The sequence below is a fragment of the Chanodichthys erythropterus genome, chromosome 10, assembly GCF_024489055.1.
Source record: "Chanodichthys erythropterus isolate Z2021 chromosome 10, ASM2448905v1, whole genome shotgun sequence".
Taxonomy (NCBI): domain Eukaryota; kingdom Metazoa; phylum Chordata; class Actinopteri; order Cypriniformes; family Xenocyprididae; genus Chanodichthys; species Chanodichthys erythropterus.
Window position 1 is genome coordinate 54481343 of NC_090230.1, and position 22098 is coordinate 54503440.

Genomic DNA, 22098 nt, shown 5'->3' on the forward strand with positions numbered 1-22098 from the left:
ACTGAAAATATTTAAGAAAATTAAGTTAATTAATTAAGTTTTTAAAGTTTATTACAGGCACCATTTAAATGTTTATATTTCAACAACAATGATGTAGAAACATAATTTTATTATTTAAAAAGCTTATATAAAAATGGCCTTATGTGAAATTTAGATGTTATTAGTATTTTTTTTTTATTAGTTATTAGTACATTTATTAGTATTTTTATTTGACTGTTGATTATTTAATTTACTTTATTTTCAGTTTTGGTTTTCAGCTAAATGAAAACTTGGTCACATTTTAGACTAAAGTGTTAATGAAAACTTTCATTTTGGTTTTGGTATTTCTGTAAAATATTTATTTTGGAGCATCACTAGTATTCAAAAGTAGGCTAAAAAGCACCCTGATGGCCTTCTTCCGACATGATTCTGAAGTGCACATACAATGGGCACTTTACTATCCCATGAGGCCACGGAAGAGGAGTTGTGAATGGCATTTAAGCAGCGCAACTGACACTGTAAGTCACATCACCCCTTGTACCCTCAATCACCATTCCCTATATAGTGGGTAAGTTCTGCATAAGTTTTGGCAGTGACATAAATTTTATGTTTTTTGCATAGTTTGCTGCTTCAGTTGCACTGTTGATTCACATTGTTTCTAGATTAGGTAACACTTTAGTTTAGGGTCCAATTCTCAGTATTAACTAGTTGCTTATTAGCATGCATATTACTAGGATACTAGTACTTATAAAGCACATATTAATGGCTTATTCTACATCCCTTAATCCCACTCAATATCTAAACTTAACAACAACCTTACTAATTATTAATAAGCAGTAATTCTGAGTTTATTGAGGCAAAAGTCATAGATAATAGTTAATAGTGAGAAATTGACCCTAATATAAAATGGACCCTAGATCTCAAAAACCCAAATTCACCTGACCGGGTAACATCATTTCACTAATTATTTCACTAGCACATGGGTTAGTCTGAATGAGTACTAGTCAGGTGGAATCACTCTATCATTCTGATTGGATTATGAGGACGGACTGATTGCAATAAAAGAAGAGAAAATGTGCTTCCAATCTTTGTGTTTGCAAAGGTATTCTCCAAAGAATGGCTTTGCATCATAATGGCCTCACATGCAAGGAAATTGCTGCAAAGAATTTTGTACCTGAATGAACCCTTTATCAGATCATCGAGAACTTCAAGGAAGGAGGTTCTGCTGCAGTGAAGAAGACTTTGAGACGTTCCAGAGTGTCCAGCAAGTGTCAGGAATTCCTGAGGAATAGCTATAGAATCATGTCACCATCAGTGCTGCTCAATATAGGCGGCAGGTGACTGTAAGTGTAACTGAAATTCTGCAGGAAGTATAAGGATTTGACAGCGGAAGACTGGTGCAAAGTTATTTCCTCTGATGAAGACCCCTTGTGACTGTTTGGGACATCTGGAAAATCGATTTGTCCGGAGAAGAAGAGGTGAACGCTACCATGAGTCCGGTGTTGTGCCAACAGTGAAGCATCCTGAGACCATCCATGTGTTGGGGTTGCTCTCTCACAATTCTGCCCAAAAACACTGCCATGAATAAAGAATGGTATCAAAATGTCCTGCAAGAGCAAAGACCCAGGAGCAATTTGATCCGTGCATTTTACAACATGATGGAGCACCATGTCACAAGGTAATTGTGATAATGAAGTGACTCGGAGATCATTATATTGAAATTTTGGATCCTTGGCCAGTCAACTCCCCAGATCTTAATCCTATAGAAAACCTGTTGTCAATCCTCAAAAGGCAAATCGACAAGCAGAAGTCCATAAATTGTGACCAACTCCGAGTGAATGAATGAGTGAAGTCGGACACAGAGTGCTGCAAACTCCCTTCTCTGGAGAGACACAGGATTTGCCGCAACACTCAACAGTGCGTAGTTATTCTGTAGCACTCATTATTGAGGTGCATTATGGGATTGATAATGTCGTCTAGTCTCCTTAAATAGAGCACTGTAAGGGTATGGGGGCGATTCTGGTTATAGGGGCATCAATGATAACATGAATGATTTAGTACTTCTGGACTTCATTCATAGTAGACACAATCATGCTATATAGAGCATAATGTTTAACTCTCACGAAGTTAGTTCCCTTAATAAATGTACTCATACATGCAATTTCAGATGCAGCTTCTGTTTCAAAACCTGGTGAGCTGACTGTCTAGAAAGCATTTTAACATAGTTAAAAGGTACTAAGATATGTCCACTTTGACATTTACACCATGTCCTAACCAGACGCAATGCGATAAGATTCCAGCGATGAGCAATTTGACTGTCCTAACCAGACGCGATGCGACAACGAGAAGCGATAAAATCAATCAAAAACCACAGCCAATCAGAAGAGAGTGTGGGCGGGTTCTCTTGGCAAGAGCACAGCAGACACAATTATATTGGCAAGTACATATTAAAATTCATAAATATTACACCATTTAAACTTTATTTAAAGTACATACGGAGTTACTGAACCTATCTTTGTCATAGAATACACTTGTTTGTTCACATTGAGTTGACAGTTTGAACATTCTTTTGCCCATTTATTTATTTTCAAGATCTGAGGTGAATTAGCCAGTGTTGTTTTCATTACAGGTAAAAAGCTGGGAACAGAGATATTCAAACTTACATTACACACTTTTAACATTAAACAAAGCACATAAACAGTACATGATATTATCATTGCCATACTTTGTGTTGCGCGTCGCGTCTGGTTAGGACACGGTGTTGGGCAGTATCATATGTAGCCTTTGAGGAGAAAGCAATCCCATAATACATTACAACAAGATCAGTGAGAAATCTAGAAAAATGTTTATTATATAATTAATTGAATAACAAGTACTGATTAAAAATAGTTCAGCATAATGAAAAATGGATTAGTTGTTACCTTAGCAACATGTTAACATCAAACTCTTTTGGAATCATTTGTGACTTGAGCTTGCTGTGGTCTTCATTTGAGATGTTGCATATGTAGAGCAATTTGAATCGGTTCCCTCATGAGGTTCCACGGTTAAGACCTCAATATACTCATGGCAAATTTCTTTCTTGCTCTTCGTTCAGGGGTAAAAATAGCTGTGCAATGATACACTGTTAACGAACATCCTGATGCTGCCCATGTTGTTGAGAGCGACATTTAGAAGAATATGTAAAAAATATGTGCTACGTGCTTTACTCTCAATAACACAACAAACACACAACAAAAATGACAACAGTGAGAAAAAGATTTACCTCCGTCTGACCATTGTCATGGACCAGTGGCATTCTAAAGATATTTAACAACCAGCGGGAAGTTTTCCTGGAAAATTCGCACTGGCAAGCTGTTTCAAACTACAAAAACAAACTCCAAAAGACCTTTTGGCCAGATTTTGTTCGAAATTACGTCACATGCATTTGTTCTTTGGTTTTGCTTGAAGTATATAGGGGCCTTCAATATGCTATCTTAGAAGGCAGCTGCCTATGTAGGCAGTAGACAGCAGCATAGCTCTCTAGGTTTTGGAACAGAACCATGTACTTTCATGCGCCTACACATACAGTGATGTGATCCGCATGTTCATATACCACTCTGAAGTTTCCTTCTCTCTCAACCTCCTTCTCACTTTCATTTTATACCCCCTTGTTTTCTTTCTCATCTCCCCTGACATTTGCAGAAATACTGCTAGTGATTCCGGTAATGCTTTGATGAAGAAAGAGAACTGGTGTGTGTGTGTGTGTGTGTGTGTGTGTGTGTGTGTGTGTGTGTGTGTGTGTGCGTGTGTGCGTGTGTGCGTGTGTGCGTGTGTGCGTGTGTGCGTGTGTGCGTGCGTGTGTGCGTGTGTGCGTGTGTGTGTGTGTGTGTGAGAAAAAGAGGGATGGGATGCACATGGTAGCACTAACTCATGCAATGCTTGACTCTCTTCCCGGCCCCAATAGTTCAGCTGTAGCAAAACAGACCAAAGACTAAATGTTTGTTGAGCCTCTGCAGACATCAGGGAAGGTCATGGTGCTGCACCCTTCATCGAGGACATTTGTAGGCTCAGACCTTGGCCGTTCTGATGCACATTGTTCTTGAATTTTTTACATCTGGAGTACCTAATTTTTGTTGTTTCCTAATGAGGATTTGCACTAGATTTTACACATTGCACATTTTAGCACAGACGCCTCAAAGACTTTCTTGACTGTTGTCATGTCATAAGCTGTCATCATATAAAAATAATTCTATATTAAGTGGGCCAGACAAGTTATTTGGAAATGTCACTTTGTAAAGAAAGACTAAGCGTCTGCGCACATACACATTCAAATCCGCATACCTACAGACTAAAAATGTAAATGAACGGCAAGAACGCATTAAAAGTCTTTGTTTTTAGTTAAAAAGTTGTCATGTAAGCAGCCCCTAAGTTAATAATTAATGATTTTTACAATGGAAGTGATTCAATCAACAACTTACTTTAGCTTGATAATAACTTTTTCCTAGAGCTGCTGTAAAGCCAAAGTAATCCCCGTACATTAATTTTCCTATTATCACTGTGAAGCTGCTTTGTAAAAAGTGTATTGTAAAAAGTGCTGTATAAATGAAGATCATTCACTTGACTTGAGTATTATTGATCTCATGTGTGACTTGATTTAGCTTGACTTGAAGAAGAAAAAAAAAAAAAAAAAACAACTAAAGTGTATTTTATTGTAGATGTCCCAATGGGGATACAGAATGTGCAATTTCAAGAGAAATGTTCATTCATGTTATGTATTTTGGTTACATATGTGAGTTAATAAAAATTTTACTGGTTGCGTAAAATAGGCACATAATATTTATATATTGATCAATATACCCCTGAATCTAATAGAATTATAACCGTGTCACAAAATATTTTGAGGTAGTAACAAAACTCATAATGCTGGCTAAGAGAATCCAAATCATATTGTGACAAAACATCCAATTTACACCCCTAATAAATATCAGCAACTGCATATTTTTGCTCATTTTAGGCCTCTCAATAAAATGCCTGATGTATCAACACATATGTAAACTTTTTTTTAAAGATTTTTTAAAAAATATATTTTGTCTAAAGTTTCAATAAACTGTTCCATTTCAAAAAATTAGATTTTTCTGATTGTTGTTTTATCTGTCAGGTTTACAAGTTTTTTTTTTTTTTTAGTACTTTTGCATCTCACATTTTTAAATGCAAAAGTATGTTCTGTATGATTGCCACCTAAGACAGCTCTGTATTAGAGCGTTCTTGGTAAGCACAGCCTAGTGTCTCTCTGTTTTGTCATGAGAGCTCTATAGAAATACTTCGCCCGTCATTAGAGACACAGAGTCTGTTAGAGTTAAAGCAGTGACACGGCTTGGAATTCAAGGTGGCCATTACTCAGCGACTCTGTGGTTGCTGGCTAATGTTAATGAAGTCATCAGCAAGCTAATGAAGCAAAAGTCCTTTAGAGACACCACAGGCTCTCAGTATGGCTCTTACACTCCAAGATCCTGTCACCCATTCGTCTCACTCCCCCTTGATGTGTCTCTCACTTCACAATGTCCTCCATTCCTCCTTGGTATTCCTCTACTTATGTTCATTATTCTTCTCATGTCTGTTCAGAGCTCGCGAAGACTGATTCAGTCTGACGGTGAAACTCTTCTGGGTAACGTTCATGGTGAATTGATTGGCAGTTGTCAGTCAGATTGTTTCTAGAGAGGTACTTTGTAGCTTGTTAAACAGTGCGGCATGTTGCTTAGGTTTGTACACAAGTTTGACTGATTGTCTAAAGTAGGATCAAATTGACTGACAGTTATGAATGTGGTGGGATGATGATTGACCTATGCTCTGTGATTTGATTGGCAGGTATGATGTTAGGGGGAGGTTGCGGCAAAGAGCTGGCTCACTGGATCATTCATGGGCGTCCTGAGAAAGACATGTACGGATACGATATCAGGTATGTTTAGTGTGAGCAAGTGCTGCTGTGTGGACTACTTTATGTACTGTGTTTGAGGCGGTGCTATGTGATTGGCTGGGTAATGGGAGACGAATTGGGAATTTCAACATTTTGAGTCGGACATGACACGAGTACTTTACTTTTGGTTCATTGAGTCAAGAACTATTCAGAACAATTAATTGAGTCAGTTGTTAGATGATTCAAAACAATAACTCTTAATGACTTCTTTGTGAATCTTTTTGACTGAATCGTTAAAAGAACTTGTTCATAAGAGTCATTACTTCACAATTTAGACTACATTTAACACATTTAGTGAAATTAAAAACGAAAAAGATATATGGCTTAGTGCAAATATCAAATTAAAAAGGCTGCAATTTAATTAAATAAATGTGTTGCATGTTTTGAGAGTGAAGCACGACACTGTGTTCATTTACATGTGAGCAGAGCTCATCTGCTCTGAGGGTCGCTTATAACTTGCATTTGGGAACACAATTAGCGTTAACTAACTTCCCAAACTTGTAATGATACGCGCTTATAAACCAGCTTTTGTCAGCCATAGAGAAGCTTTAAGGGCTTCCTTTAGAGGACACTTTGGGGAACGCTTCCAGCTTGCCCGGTGTCTCAAGCACGTGTTTAAACGCGGCAATGTCATTGGCCGTCAGCAGTCCATGACGTCACTACTGGTATGACCGCGAGTTTAAATGGGCACCTGTATTAGCAGTCATCATCTTTCTTGTCTTCAGGAGACCGTTTGTCTGTGTATGTGTTAAAGGGTTAGTTCACCCAAAAATGAAAATTCTGTCATTTATTACTTACCCTCATGCCGTTCCACACCTGTAAGACCTTCGTTAATCTTCAGAACACAAATTAAGATATTTTAGTTGAAATCCGATGGCTTTGAAATCGGCCATCACTAAATAAGTTGTTATTTAGTTTTTTTGGCGCTCCAAAAATATTCACGTCGCTTTATAATATTAATATTGAACCACTGTACTCACATGAACTGATTTGGTTTATAAATAACTTATTTAGTGATGGCCGATTTCAAAACACTGCTTCAGGAACCACTGTACTCACATGAACCAATTTAAATATGTTTTTAGTACCTTTATGGATCTTGAGAAAGGAAGTGTCCATTGCTCCCTATGGAGGCCTCACGCAGCCATCGGATTTCAACTAAAATATCTTAATTTGTGTTCTGAAGATTAACGAAGGTCTTACAGGTGTGGAACAGCATGAGGGTAAGTAATAAATGACAGAATTTTCATTTTTGGGTGAACTAACACTTTAAGGAGCGAATATCATGGAGAAACACTCTGCACATTCAGCTCTTGAAGGAGCTGAATCCACACATTGCGAGGATTTCTCAATGAAAAGCTCCAGGGTTTGGGTCCCGCGGCTGCTACAGCTGTGAGGCAGGATTGAGTGTGGGGGTTGTGGGCGGAGCAAGGAGTAAAAACAGGAACCTTACATTTTTTTGGCTCTACTTGTTGGCTCAAATATTGCAACTGCTCAATTTATTAATTTTTTTATTCTGAGGAATTAGGGGCAGAAAGAGTGTAGTAGTCATTATTATATTATAATTTAGGAGTTGTAGGAAGTTATGGCATGTGCCACAAACCGATTGAGATCTGATTTGGTGGCGCGAGAGATGGGAGATCACTTATAGCAGATTTTGCGAGTAATTTCTGTCTTGACATAACTGTCCCGCTCCTATGAGCCTTCTGTTTTCCCTTTGATCTCCATGCTGAGGCATAAAGATCACAAGGGAAACCATATTCAGCCTGCATTTACAATAAGAAAACGTGAAGGGTTTGTGTGAGCACAAAGATGTGTCAATGCTTCCATACTATTTTTCATTGGTTGAGGCATCCTCATGAAGGCTCCATGGTATTCCTATGTCAGTATTCCCTTAAAGATAATGTCTGGCGTAGAGGCTAGCATTACCTGATCTTTGAGCTTCACCCGTCTAAAAAATAGGGCTTCGAGCTTGGGTGGTGGCCGTAGGGAATAGTGTCACTGACAGTTCCGTGGACACGAGTGAGGGAATCTTACTCTGGCATCTAATTCCGTTGAGTCCTTGTTTTGTACTTGTCACAGCCAATTAGGCAGTCATTCCCTCAGCATGGCAGCATGGGTATTTGTTTCCCAAAGTGTCCTCTAGAGGACACAGTACGAGTTCCCATTCGAAAGAGAACGTCTCAGGTTAAGCATGTAACCATGGTTTCGTGAGAAGGGAAACGAGACAATGTGTCTCTTTGCCATGCATTGGGCTTGCCTGTCTACATCTCTTTCAGACAAAGAAGTTGATGTCTAATACAGGTGCCCGTTTATACTTATTGGTATGGTTGTACCAGTAGTGATGTCAAGGACTGTCATCTGCCAATGACAATGTTGCGTGCTTCAGACACTGATCATGCTGGAGGCGTTCCCAAAAATGAACAGTTTAAGCGGATTAAGACGTGAAAGAGAAATTAGTTTAATACTCACAGGGCCCAGTGTCTGACAGCTTTCTGTATGCATGCTTTGGAGGTGTGCGCTCAGAAAACCATATATCAGAATTTTAAACTGATATGGCTTCAAAACGCATGAAAATAATAAACGTTCATGACGACAAAGAACTGCAATGTCATGTGAGCATGGCCATGACAGATGATAATCAAAAACAAACAGATGTTTTGTATTTGGCAGTTTTTGGAGTATCTTAGCTGTAAAGGCACGGCTATTCTGGATAGGGCCGGGGAAGCAGCAGCTCATTTGCATTTAAATATACTTGCATGAAAACCGTTTGTTTTTGCCTCCTCTCAAAAATGGACATTTACAACATGGTATAATAAATGGGTATTTTGAGCTGAAAATTCACAGACACATTCTTGAGACACCTGAGACTTATATTACATCTTGTAAAAAAATAAAATAAAAAAATAGGTCCCCTTTAAAATGGCTAACTCCCTGATCAGTGCCCTGACTACTGAACTAGGGAGCTGATTAAGACTCATCCTATTGCCAGCCCTACTAGTGTCTGTAGGATTATTACAAACACCACACAGGGGTTCTGTTAACATGCAGTGTTCAGTGGCCACACTAGTACTGTTTCCTCCTGAAGCTCACATTTGCGAAAGGAACATCATGACACCAAGCTCAGGACATCAAATGAGAGGTATTATCAAGGTCAGCTGCATTCACTGAGGGCAGTACGCTCTGAACTCGCTGTCCAGCCTCGGTTAGCATTCGCTCCTGTGCCTTGAAAATAAGATGACGTGTGTGTGTGTGTGTTTGTATGTGTTTCTCTGTTTCTTATTTCATCTCCCTTTGTCTGTATCTCAGGCGGTTCCACCATTCCCTGACCGACAACAACCGCTGGATCAGAGAGCGAAGTCACGAGTCATATGCTAAAAACTATTCGGTAGTTTTTCCATTTGATGAACCTTTGGCCAGCCGCAACATGAGGAAAGATCCCTTCCACCAGGTTCTTCCCTTCTCTTTATCCCCTTGTCAATTTGCTGTCCATAATAATCAAATATGTTCTCCTATACATGCATGCATATTAGATGAGTGGTTAAAAAACAGGGGGCTGGAGCACACTAGGGGGCCTCGACAAACTTCCAAAGAGGCTTCAAGATGACATAAAATGATTTAAAATAAGACAAAACAAGCAATAAAATAAGCTAAAACAAATAAAAATCAAGGATATGCATCTTTCTAGCTATGCCAAGCTCTAAAAATATTTTCCATTTTTAAAAAGAAATAATATCAAAAGTTTCAGTAAATACATTTATTATATATTTTAAAAATAGGGCTTTATTACAATTTATATATTATTTTAATAAAATAAGAGGGATAATAAAAAATGCATGTTATTTTTTGTTTAGTACTGTCCAGAGTAAGATATTTTACATAAAGGATGTTTGCATTTAGTTCACAAGACAAAACAATAGCTGAATTTATTAAAATAACCCCATTCATAAGTATGTAAACCATTGATTCTCAATACTGTGTGTGGTTACCTGATGATCCACGACTGTTTTTATGTTTTTTGATGGTTGTTCATGAGTCTCTTGTTTGTCCTGATCAGTTAAACTGAGCTCTGTTCTTCAGAAAAATCCTCCAGCTCCTGCAGATTCATCAGTTTTCAAGCATTTTTGCATATTTGAACCCTTTCCAGCAGTGGCTGTATGATTTTGAGATTCATCTTTTCACACTGAGGACAATTGAGGGACTCAAACACAACTATTAAAAAAGGTTCAAACATTCACTGATGTTCCAGAAGGAAACACAATGCATTAAGAGCCGAGGGGTGAAAACTTTTGAATTCAAATATCAAGGTAAATTGTACTTAATATTTCTGCCGGGAAACATGCAAGTATCTTCTGTTGGTTCTGAAGGGCAGTACTAAATGAAAAACAATGATATTTAAACAAAATAAGAAAAATTGTGACATCTTCATCCTGTTCAAATGTTTTCACACCCCGACTCTTAATGCATCGTGTTTCCTTCTGGAGCAACAGTGAAATGAACCTTTTTTAATAGTTGAGTTTGAGTCCCTCAATTGTCCTCAGTATGAAAACACAGATCTCAAAATCCTACAGTCACTGCTGGAAAGGGTTCAAATATGCAAAAATGCTTGAAAACTGATGAATCTGCAGGAGCTGGAGGATTTTTCTGAAGAACAGAGCTCAGTTTAACTGCTCAGGACAAACAAGAGACTCATGAACAACCATCACAAAACATAAAAACAGTCATGGATCATCAGGTAACCACACACAGTATTGAGAATCAATGGTTCACATACTTATGAATGGGGTTATTTTAATAAATTCATCTATTGTTTTGTCTTGTGAACTAAATGTAAACATCTTTTATGTAAAATATCTTACTCAGAACAGTACTAAACAAAAAATAACATGCATTTTTTATTTATTTTAACATGCATTTCTTATTTTATTAAAATAATTCTCATATTTACAGATTCTGCAAGGGGTTCACATACTGTTTCATGCCACTGTATACATGCATACATACACACACACACACACATATATATAAAATGTAGCTACATACTAATGTAAAATAAATGCTCCTTGGTCTTTTTCTCTCCTCCTTGCTCTTGCAGTGTCCTGCTTTCACACCCATATTCTGGTCTGTTTGTAATTGCTTGTATTGAGACTAAAAAATTTCCACAAACCTGATCCGAGAACAAATTGCATTAATTACATCATAACATCATCCTTTAAGTGTAAATCATTATTTAACTTGAGAAATTTCACAACTTGGCAACTTAGCTTACACTTAGCTAGCCAAAAGTGTTATGTGTGAATCTATTAGTCAGTGTTTGCTGCCAGCATCTGTGGGGCTGCTCGAAAGACTTGTTGCTAAGCTACTGCTAAAAAGATGATGTTTAAGTGTTTCCAAAAATACCACTTTGTTCTGGCTAGGCTCCAGGCGTGAAGCCGCACAAGAAGGCTTCATCCTAGTGAATAATAGCCTGCTGAAATATAGATAGCTAGCAATAATAACACTCTGCGTTCATTTAGACCACTGAGCCTCACTAACACGACTATAAATTAGAAATTTCTCTTGAATATTTCATCTCTTTCAAGCTTGGAAATCTTCCTGTGCTAATCCAGCTAAGTGCTAGCAAAGGGATGTGATACTGATATAACTTGGTTAAAAAGACACCTGCCTTTCATCTAATCTCAGAAGTTAACTTTAAACCTTCATTTATATCAATATGTAAAAATGTTGAACATTTATTTCGTGTTGGAGAAAAAGTCACTCGATAATGTGATTTCTGTAATCATTTACTCATTTCGTTCCAAACCTGTATGACTTCTGTATGACCTTTTCTGTAGAACACAAAAGATGATATTTTGAAGAATGTTTAGGCTGTTCTTTTCCATATAATGTATGTTTATTAGGGCTGTACAATATATTGATGCAGTGGCATGAAAAAGTATGTGAACCCCTTGCAGAATCTGTGAAAATGAGAATTATTTTAATAAAATAAGAGGGATAATAAAAAATGCATGTTATTTTTTGTTTAGTACTGTCCTGAGTAAGATATTTTACATAAAAGATGTTTGCATTTAGTTCACAAGACAAAACAATAGATGAATTTATTAAAATGGCCCCATTCAAAAGTATGTGAACCATTGATTCTCAATACTGTGTGTGGTCACCTGATGATCCACGACTGTTTTTATGTTTTGTGATGGTTGTTCATGAGTCTTGTTTGTCCTGATCAGTTAAACTGAGCTCTGTTCTTCAGAAAAATCCTCCAGCTCCTGCAGATTCATCAGTTTTCAAACATTTTTTGCATATTTGAACCCTTTCCAGCAGTGACTGTATGATTTTGAGATTCATCTTTTCACACTGAGGACAATTGAGGGACTCAAACACAACTATTGAAAAAGGTTCAAACATTCACTGATGCTCCAGAATGAAACACGATGCAAGAGTCGGGGTGTGAAAACTTTTGAACAGGATGAAGATTATATTTTTATATATTGAAATATCATTATTTTTCATTTAGTACTGCCCTTCAGAACCAACAGAAGATACTTGCATGTTTCCCGGCAGAAAAATTAAGTACAATTTACCTTGATATTTGAATTCAAAAGTTTTCACCCCCCGACTCTTAATGTGTCTTGTTTCCTTCTGGAGCATCAGTGAATGTTTGAACCTTTTTTAATAGTTGACTTTGAGTCCCTCAATTGTCCTCAGTATGAAAACACAGATCTCAAAATCATACAGTCACTGCTGGAAAGGGTTCAAATATGCAAAAATGCTTGAAAGCTGAAGAATCTGCAGGAGCTGGAGGATTTTTCTGAAGAACAGAGCTCAGTTTAACTGCTCAGGACAAACAAGAGACTCATGAACAACCATCACAAAACATAAAAACAGTCATGGATCATCAGGTAACCACACACAGTATTGAGAATCAATGGTTCACATATGAATGGGGTTATTTTAATAAAATCAGCTATTGTTTTGTCTTGTGAACTAAATGCAAACATCTTTTATGTAAAATATCTTACTCAGGACAGTATACTAAACAAAAAATAACATTAATTGTTTTATTATCCCTCTTATTTTATTAAAATAATTCTCATCTTCACAGATTCTGTAAGGGGTTCACATACTTTTTCATGCCACTGTATGTAATCGATAATAAATCGCAATGGTTTGAAATTAAGTAGTAATATAATTTTACAGTATGCTATAAAATGCATATTTTTTATTAAATAATAATTTATTCATTTTACAGTACAATTTTTTTTATTTTACAGAACAATATTATTCATTAGCATGATTTTGTTGAGGAGTACATCTTTTTATTCAAATGATGCAGCATATTTATTTTGTTTAATATTTTTATTAAACAAATATATGAAAATGTGAGAATCTGGCCTATGAAAATTCAATATTTAAACTCTGTTCTCTTTGTTTACTGAAAGAGTTTAATTGGTTTTTGTACGAATTGTAAACACTCAAATGTTTAGAGTATTTCCCAAAAGTATTTTTTTTTGTTTGTTTTTTTTTCTATGCAAATAATCTCATCAACAAAATCACCAATTAATTCTAGAATGATTAATTCTTTCCAGATATAGCAATTCAAGTATTATTGAGATAATCCCTTTCATATTTTTTTTCATTTTGCAATATACATCACAGTAAAAAATACTTTCCCAATATCGTACATTACTACTTTTTATCCATTTGTGAAAAAAGTCTTAAAAGACTTTTTAAAATCTTTCAAACTACTTTTATGGTGATTTTTGTCATTTTTTGAGGTTGACCCTCCTGGAGATTTTGACAAACATAAGGGTGAATAAATGATTACAGAATTTTTATTTTTTGGATGAACAAGCTTTCTATTACTGACACCACATGATTGCATGATATGCTCAATTATGCTCAATTATATCCTTGTCAGGTTTGTTTTTACCTCTAGAAACTTCCGCTTTCCATTTCTTAATGTCTATCACCACCTTTTTTTTGACACATGCTTCTATAAATTCCTCTGTTAAGTAACAGCATGAACCACAGTGGCTCATTGGCATGGAAACAGTGGCTGAATTAATTCCTGCAAACAATATTTTTAGCCTGGACCTGTTAAAGAACACTAGCATTATAATTATCAAAAACAATAAATAATAGTCTTTCATGCTGGATAAGACATGTTGCTGTGCATGACTCATGGAAAGCTCGTCAGCTCATATTTTACTCCAGGAGAATAATGTGGACTTCAAAAACCCTGGAGAAGGAAGGCAAATTGCCTAGCAACCAGTGTTTCTCTGGCCTGGGAGATAGAAAGCGAGAATCTGGTGCTGTGTGGGGGGCCGGGAAGGAGGGTGGACCAATTCCTTTATTTTTGTTTTGGAGCTCAAGAATAGCCAGAAAAATCGTGATGGGCTATTTCGAGCAGTGGAAAACAAAAGCGTTAGGGAAGGATGCCACATCCAAAACACTTTATTCTGCCTAAACTGGAATTTCTGCTCAGAATCAGTATTGATTAGGGGTGTTTGATGAGGCAAGCATCACTATTACTACTACCTACATACACCCTAACCCTATGCATAACTTATCCTGCACTGTTTGTGCTACTGACATGAATGATACCCCAAATCGTATGGCAGGTTGAGGATTGCTGTTGTTACTAATGTACTGTGAGCTAACATGAGCAAACAATGAACAGCTGTATTTTTAACTTACATTAAAGATGAATAAATACTGTAACAAATGTATTGCTCATTGTTAGTTAATACATTAACTAATGTTAATAAATGAGACCTTATTGTAAAGTGTTACCCTTAATGATAATAATAATAATGTAAGTATGCCGCTTTATATTGTGTCTATAGTATATGTAAATAAAAAATATTAACTCTTTATTGGTGTTAGGACTGAGAAATTCACGTTTATTTGTCATCTGTGTTTTGCGTCATCCAGCAGACTTTTGACAGCTCCAGGGCTTTCATGAAAACTACAGATTGTTTCTGAATTTTTGTATCACTGCCCCTGGACAGTTGGATCGACAGAGGGTTATTAACAAAACAGTTATTATAAGTGTAGGTTTATCACTGAAAATTGCGTCATACTTTTTCTAATCTTCAAACAGTGTTATGGTAAAAAAGCTATGGCAGCAGCTTCCTTACCTGTATGCGACGTCGTTTTGCTTCGGGGGGCTGGGCGGAACTGACAGAACAGCAGTTTCTTTAAGATGCTTCCCCTCCTTTTGGGCACAAAGACTGCATACAATCACTTTCCAGCTCCACAAAGCGAGGGAGAGAGCAGTTGACAAAGTTGTTAGTAATTGATAATTAATCATAAATAAAATTAATTTGAAGTTTCAATTATACTGTAATATTCAATAGCTATAATAACTCATTTTATCCATAGAAATTGAAAAATAAAATTTAATAGAGGCATCAGTATCAGTGTTGATATCGGTGAAACTGGCCTTCATTCTTAGTAAAAAGTAAAAATATATTCTTCTTTATACATTTTAATTTTACAGTTTTAAACGATCGACAGTATTTATATATTTGCAAGAAATATTGTATTATTATTTAAATATTAAGTTTTAATTACAGCATTTATAAAAGAAAAACTTGCAGCATGCTGGGAATAATACATATACTATAATGTAAATGCAATGCAAAGCTTTACTGATTGATTTGTAGTTTTCAACACATTCTTACTGATGCTTTCAAGTGGTTTGAGACTAAACCTCATCTATGTTAGCCAGTTAGGTAACAAATCAGAAGAATTTCCAAAACTATTTAAAATACATCACAGAAAAACAGAGATCAACGAATACACGTTTTCAGTGGCTATGCAGCGCTCGCACAAAAGGACAATTGACTGTTGAACCCTGATTATGATTATAATACAGCGCTTGAGGTTTATTAGCCTGATATTTGATGGTTGTGTTTAACAGGTGCTGCAGGAACAGGGCTGTGTGTTTCAAGAGAGACACGGCTGGGAGAGACCTGGATGGTTCAACCGAGATGGACCTGCTCCAGTGAGATTTCTGCACGCACACACACAAATGCAACATTACCTTAGGGCAGAAATCACTGTGTTCTGTGTTGCCTGTTGATTTATTTGTCTGCTAAATTGGCAATTGGCCTTTTCTCAGGTTCTAGATTATGATTACTATGGAGCCTACGACGTCCCCAAGAACACTGTTTACAAATACAGCGAGATACTCGGCAAAGAGTACACTTTTGCCTTCCCTCCACATCATGATGTGGTGAGCAAACTTTGTCGAAGTTTGTGAGAGTGTTTGTTTCCAGTTCCAGTATTTATTTATTTTACGTATGTTTATTTTTTTGTTTGTTTTTAGATTAAAAAAAATATATATATATTTTACATGTTTGTTTGATCCCAGATTCGGGACGAGTGTCTGACCTGTAGGAATGCTGTAGCTGTGTTTGATATGTCCTACTTTGGTAAGTTTTACCTGACTGGTCCGGATGCAAAGAAGGCAGCTGATTGGCTGTTTACAGCTGATGTCAACAAAGCTCCAGGTGAGATGTCTCCTCTTTGATGTCTGTCTGCCAATTCAGTCTCCCATCCATCCACACTGTGAATATCTATTTTCTACTTTCTGAAGTGTAATCATCTTGACTGTTTGTTTGTTTCAGGCTCCACAGTCTACACCTGCATGTTAAACAAAAGGGGTGGAGTTGAGTCTGACCTCACCGTCAGTCGTTTGGAGCCAAGCCCCGCCCACCTCCCACTGACACCCGAATCTAATGGTAAACAACACACGTGATTTATTCTGTTCAGGGTCACAGAACTGATGTGCAAGGCATTGAAACAGGACGTTATGGGCATCTCATCAGCATGTTAGGAGGAAGTCATGAGTTTATATTCACATCACTGCTTGTGTGTCACACACGTGTGTGTGTGTGTGTGTGTGTGTGTGTGTGTGTGTGCGCTGAAGGTGATGCATACTACCTGGCCATTGGAGGTGGTGTGGCCCAGCACAACTGGAGCCATATTCAGTCAGTGCTGCAGGACCAGGGTTTCCGCTGCACACTAATAGACCACACCGAGGACATGGGCATGATCAGCATACAGGGACCCAAGAGGTTGGCACAAGTACACACACACATAAATAGACTCTGTTCAAAATCTAGTCAGTTGTTGAATTGAGTATTTATTCCTTCTTTTGGCCAAATTCTAAAGGCCTGTTCAAACCAAGAAGAATAGCTATAATCATAACTATATCAAACCAAGAAGAATAGCTATAATCATAACTATATTAGCATCCACACCAACACATGATAATGTTCTGTTTATTATTAGTGCACACTGCTGTTTTGTTGTCTGCCGCTTTAAATGCTTGAGCTCTCTAGATTCATATGGATTCTGATTGGCTGTCAAATGTTATTATCATTCATCAGCTGGAAAAAAAACGTACTAAAATGATTCCAACGATATCATTCCTCTCTGTCATTATCATTATAGTTGATGCTGTCTCTCTCACCTCTGCCCTTGTAAACTGAAAACAGATAAAAAAAAGGAAAAATATGAAGAGATTCAGGAAAGAATAGAATATTTTCCCACCCTCCCTATGACCCTATTGACAGCAACCAAGGGGTCGAGATTAAGCTAGACTGCGTTCCACTCCACTTTTAGACACACACTCGCGAACTTCCCTAAGCACTTCCCTGCCACCATTTTGAAGTGTGTTCCACTTCGTAAAGTGGACGAGGGAAGTTTATATGGACAGACCCTCATCCCCTCGATTTTGACCGAGGGAGCGAGTCTACTCTGATGTACACTTCAAGCAGCTCTATATCTTACAACTCAACTTGATTGTGATTATGATCACAGCAGATCGCGCTTAACTGAAGTGTATGATATATTGATTATTTTAAGAATTAATCACATAATAGTGTATAATATATTAATTATGTTGAGATTTAATCACATAGTACTTGTAGCTACCTTATGGTCACAGTCAAAGTTTATACTATTGATATTTTGTTTCATTTGTGTCATTTTATTTTTCTCCAACAGCTCATATACCTATAGGATTTTATATATTTTCTCCCACAACTTATAAGCATATAGAATGTTGCATAAAACAAATTCATAAGTACAAAAGGGGATTAAATAATAAATCAGCTCCATAGTGAATTCCAAGTGATCAAGGGCTTAGTGTGTTTTTTACTTAAGCCTTATGTACGAGTTCCGCCAGTAGTGGGCACTCATGCAACGTAAGCAATGACGCACATCTGAGTCCACAAGCGAGTGAAGGGCATTCAAATTTGCAAGCCCTGCTGGTAGATGCTGTAACTACACCCTTCTTCTGGGCAAAAAAATATATTTCTGTATTAATGGCAATTCAAAAGTAGCTTTCCTTTGCCTTATACTCTTCAAAGATGGACTTTTATTTTGTCTGCTGTCTTTTATGAAGATAGTCACTCAGAACAAGTGTTTTTTGCAGCTTTGTCTTAATAAAGACTCAGAGTTCTGAAAGTAGTTCTGAAACTATTCTCTTTCAAAAGATCAAGGGAAATTAGATGTTTCATTATATGAGCCCTTTAAAGCACTTCTGCTTTGCTCATCAAAACAGCATGTCCTTCGACTGTGTCCTTCAGTCCTCATGTCCAGATGAAAGCTAGATGAAAGAGTTAGCGGCTTTGTGAAATCTCCTTCTTCATCCTCCTCTCCTTCACTGTACTCTTCATGGCTTAGGAGAGGGCAGTGGCTTCTGTCAACTCTGCTCCGTCATATCCTAATGAGAAGAGCAATGCTACTAATGAACAGGAGCTACTATCATTCCCTTGCGATTTCCATGGGTTCTCAGTCTGCTCCCTTATTCATCATTAAAGTGTGCCAAAATGTTCGCTCTCTAGAGATTTTCACACAGGGCACCATAAAAAGGGCACCTTTTTTTTTTTACTTACCGTAAATGTTGTCACGTCATGGAATATTCTGGGTTCAAAATAGTTAAGCTCATTTGGCACTATTTCTGCCATACTAAAAAAAGCAAAAATCAAGGTTATGGTGAGGCACTTACAGTGAGAAAGTGAATGGGGCCAATTTTTGTAGGATTTAGCTGCAGAAATGTGAAGCTTTTTACGCCAGTCTTCAGTGTCACATGATCCTTCAGGAAATCATTCTAATATGCTGATTCGCTGCTGAATTACTATATTGGATCTCACTTATTAATAATAGTTATTTTGGTAACACTTTACAATAAGGTTCATTAGATAACATTGGTTAACTACATTAGTTAACATGAACTAATAATGAACTGCACTTCTACAGCATTTATTAATCTATGTTAATTTCAACATTTACTAACGAATTATTAAAATCTTGTTAACATTAGTTAATGCGCTGTGAGCTAACATGAACAAACAACGAACAACTGTATTTTCATTAACTAACGTTAACAAAGATTAGTAAATACAGTAACAAATGTATTGCTCATTAGTTAGTTCATGTTAGTTAATGCATTAACTGATGTTTAACTAATAAATCTTATTGTAGAGTGTTACCGTTCTTTTTATTATCAATGTTGAAAACAGTTGTGCTGCTTAATATTTTTTTGTGGAAACCATGTTATGTTTTTTTTTTTTTTTCAGGATTGTTTGTTGAATAGAAAGTCCAAAAGAACAGTGTTTATTTGGGGTAGAAATCATTTGAAACCATTATAAATGTCTTTACTATCACTTTTTATGGTTTAATGTGTCCTTGCTGAATAAAAGCATTTCATTATTTTTTTCTCTTTTTTTTTACATTTATTTACCACCAAATTTTGAATTGTTGTGTATCATGGTTTACATGCTTGAAATAATGCTATAAATGCTATAAACAAATGCAAAAAGTTACTTGATGTATTTTATTCTCACAATAAAATCATCTTAACAGACATTGTTTACGGTCACTTCCATTGTAAGTGCCTCACTAGATCTAGATTTTTTTTTTTTTTTAAGAAATGGTCAAAAAATTATTGTTGTGGTAATCGGCATTGTCAGTTGAGCTTACAACAACAAAAAATACAAGTAATGTATTTCAAAAAAATTTTGTGAATCAAGTCACTTGGCAGTGCTTGAATTTGTGTTCACGGTATACAGATTCATGTCATAGGGAACTATTGAGTGGAATGAGACACAGCCCGTGTGTAGATACAGCTAACGTCTCTGAGTAATGATAATAGTGTGATTTTTATAGCTGCCCTTGTCCTTATAAGAGACATTCTCAATATTTTTGCTCGAATTATAACATTGTGCTTTCCTCCCTCAAAATGTGATTTACTTACATGTTACAGACTCAACAGTTTTGATGCCCCACGCTTCGTTGATTCAAAGAACTTGTTCTACAGGTGTAAATCTCGTTGTTTGTGAATGTCTAGACATTATTTAGGGGTGACGGTTGTCCCGGCAGCTCATATGATGTCTGGTATTTGGGTAAAGATATTCTGAGCCACATTCTGTCTGAAAGACTGTTGTGTGGATATTGAAATGATCCCTGTGTTATACGGGATCCTGTCAGGACGGGAGTGAGATTTATGCAGCGTTAGCAGAGCAAGTGACAGTGTGCTTATATTGACTTCTGAAGTGTGAATGCATGCTTTACCATCATTTAGATACATGCTTCTACAGCTGCATTTGCAACGTACTGAAACGACTGTGAGTTTGACTGAAGGGTGATGATTTGCAATGAAGTCAGGGGACGGAATCAGCAGATGCATGTTATATCAGGATATTCAATCAGCCAAAGCAGGCAGATTTTGTTGTTTTCTACAAAGAACATTTTAATGAATGTGAAAATTAAAATTCATGACATTTATTCACCCTTATGCCTGCCTTCTCTGGAACACAAAAGCAGTTATTTATAGCAGAATGCCCAAGCTGTTAAACAGTGAAAGTGATTGAAAAGATTTTCAAGAACACTTTAATTTTAGTCTGTTCCTCACGTAAAACTATTGTCCGTCTTCAGAATACTTGAAATATATCATGGACAAGCCATATACTTCTTTTTTTCTTTTTTTTCTTTTTTGGAGCGTGACATCCTCTGTCCCCTTCCACTTTAGGGGCAGTTGTGGCCTAATGTTTAGAGATCAGGCATAACATTATGAACACCTTCCTAATATTGTGCTGGTCCCTCTTTTGCTGCCAAAACAGCCCTGACCCGTCAAGGCATGGACTCCTGAAGGTGTGCTGTGGCATCTGGCACCAAGATGTTAGCAGCAGATCCTTTGAGTCTTGTAAGTTGTGAGGTCGGTCCTCCATGGATTGGACTTGTTTGTTCAGCACATCCCACAGATGCTCAATTAGATTGAGATCTGGGGAATTCGGAGGCCAAGTCAATACCTCAGCTTGTTGTTGTGCTCCTCAAATCATTCCTGAACCATTTATGCTTTATGGCAGGGCGTGAAAGAGCTGCTGAAAGAGGCCACAGCCACCAGGGTATACCGTTTTCATGAAAGGATGTACATGGTTTGCAGAAATGCTTAGGTAGGTGGTACCTGTCAAAGTAACATCCACATGGATATCAGGATCTAAGCTCCCAGCAGAACATTGCCCAAAGCATCACACTGCCTCCGTCGGCTTGCCTTCTTCCCCAAGTGCATCCTGGTGCCATGTGTGCCCCAGGTAAGCATCGCAGACGCACCCGGCCATCCATGTAATGCAAAAGAAAATGTGATTCATCAGACCAGGCCACCTTCTTCCATTGCTCCGTGGTCTAGTTCTGATGCTCACGTGCCCACTGTTGGTGCTTTCAGCGGTGGACAGGGGTCAGCATGGGCACCCTGAATGGTCTGCAGATGCAGCCCCATACACAACAAACTGTGTATTCTCAGACCTTTCTATCAGAACCAGCATTAACTTCTTGAGCAATTTGAGCTACAGCAGCTCGTCTGTTGGATCGGACCACATGGACCACATCGCTCCCAATGTGAATCAATGATCCTTGGCCACCCATGATCCTCTCGCAGGTTCACCACTGTTCCTTCCTTGGACCACGCTTGACCACTGCAGACCGGGAACACCCCACAAGAGCTGCAGTTTTGGAGATGTTCAGTCCTCTAGCCATCACAATTTGGCCCTTGTCAAACTCGCTCAAATCTTTACGCTTGCCTATTTTTCCTACTTCTAACACATCATCTTTGAGGACAAAATAGCCTTTTCTCAATATGCGTTCTTGTCTGT

General features: G+C 37.4%; 1 protein-coding gene across 6 annotated transcripts in view; it reads left to right on the top strand.

The window, feature by feature from the left end:
- sardh (sarcosine dehydrogenase) overlaps positions 1–22098 on the top strand; it is a 67263-nt gene that overhangs the window by 20789 nt on the left and 24376 nt on the right. For all 6 annotated transcript variants that reach the window (XM_067398234.1, XM_067398236.1, XM_067398231.1 and 3 more), the window contains 7 exons: positions 5824–5914; positions 9242–9383; positions 15858–15941; positions 16059–16172; positions 16311–16449; positions 16567–16680; positions 16869–17016. In XM_067398234.1, the coding sequence (XP_067254335.1) occupies positions 5824–5914; positions 9242–9383; positions 15858–15941; positions 16059–16172; positions 16311–16449; positions 16567–16680; positions 16869–17016 (832 nt within the window). The remainder of the gene's footprint in view (positions 1–5823; positions 5915–9241; positions 9384–15857; positions 15942–16058; positions 16173–16310; positions 16450–16566; positions 16681–16868; positions 17017–22098) is intronic.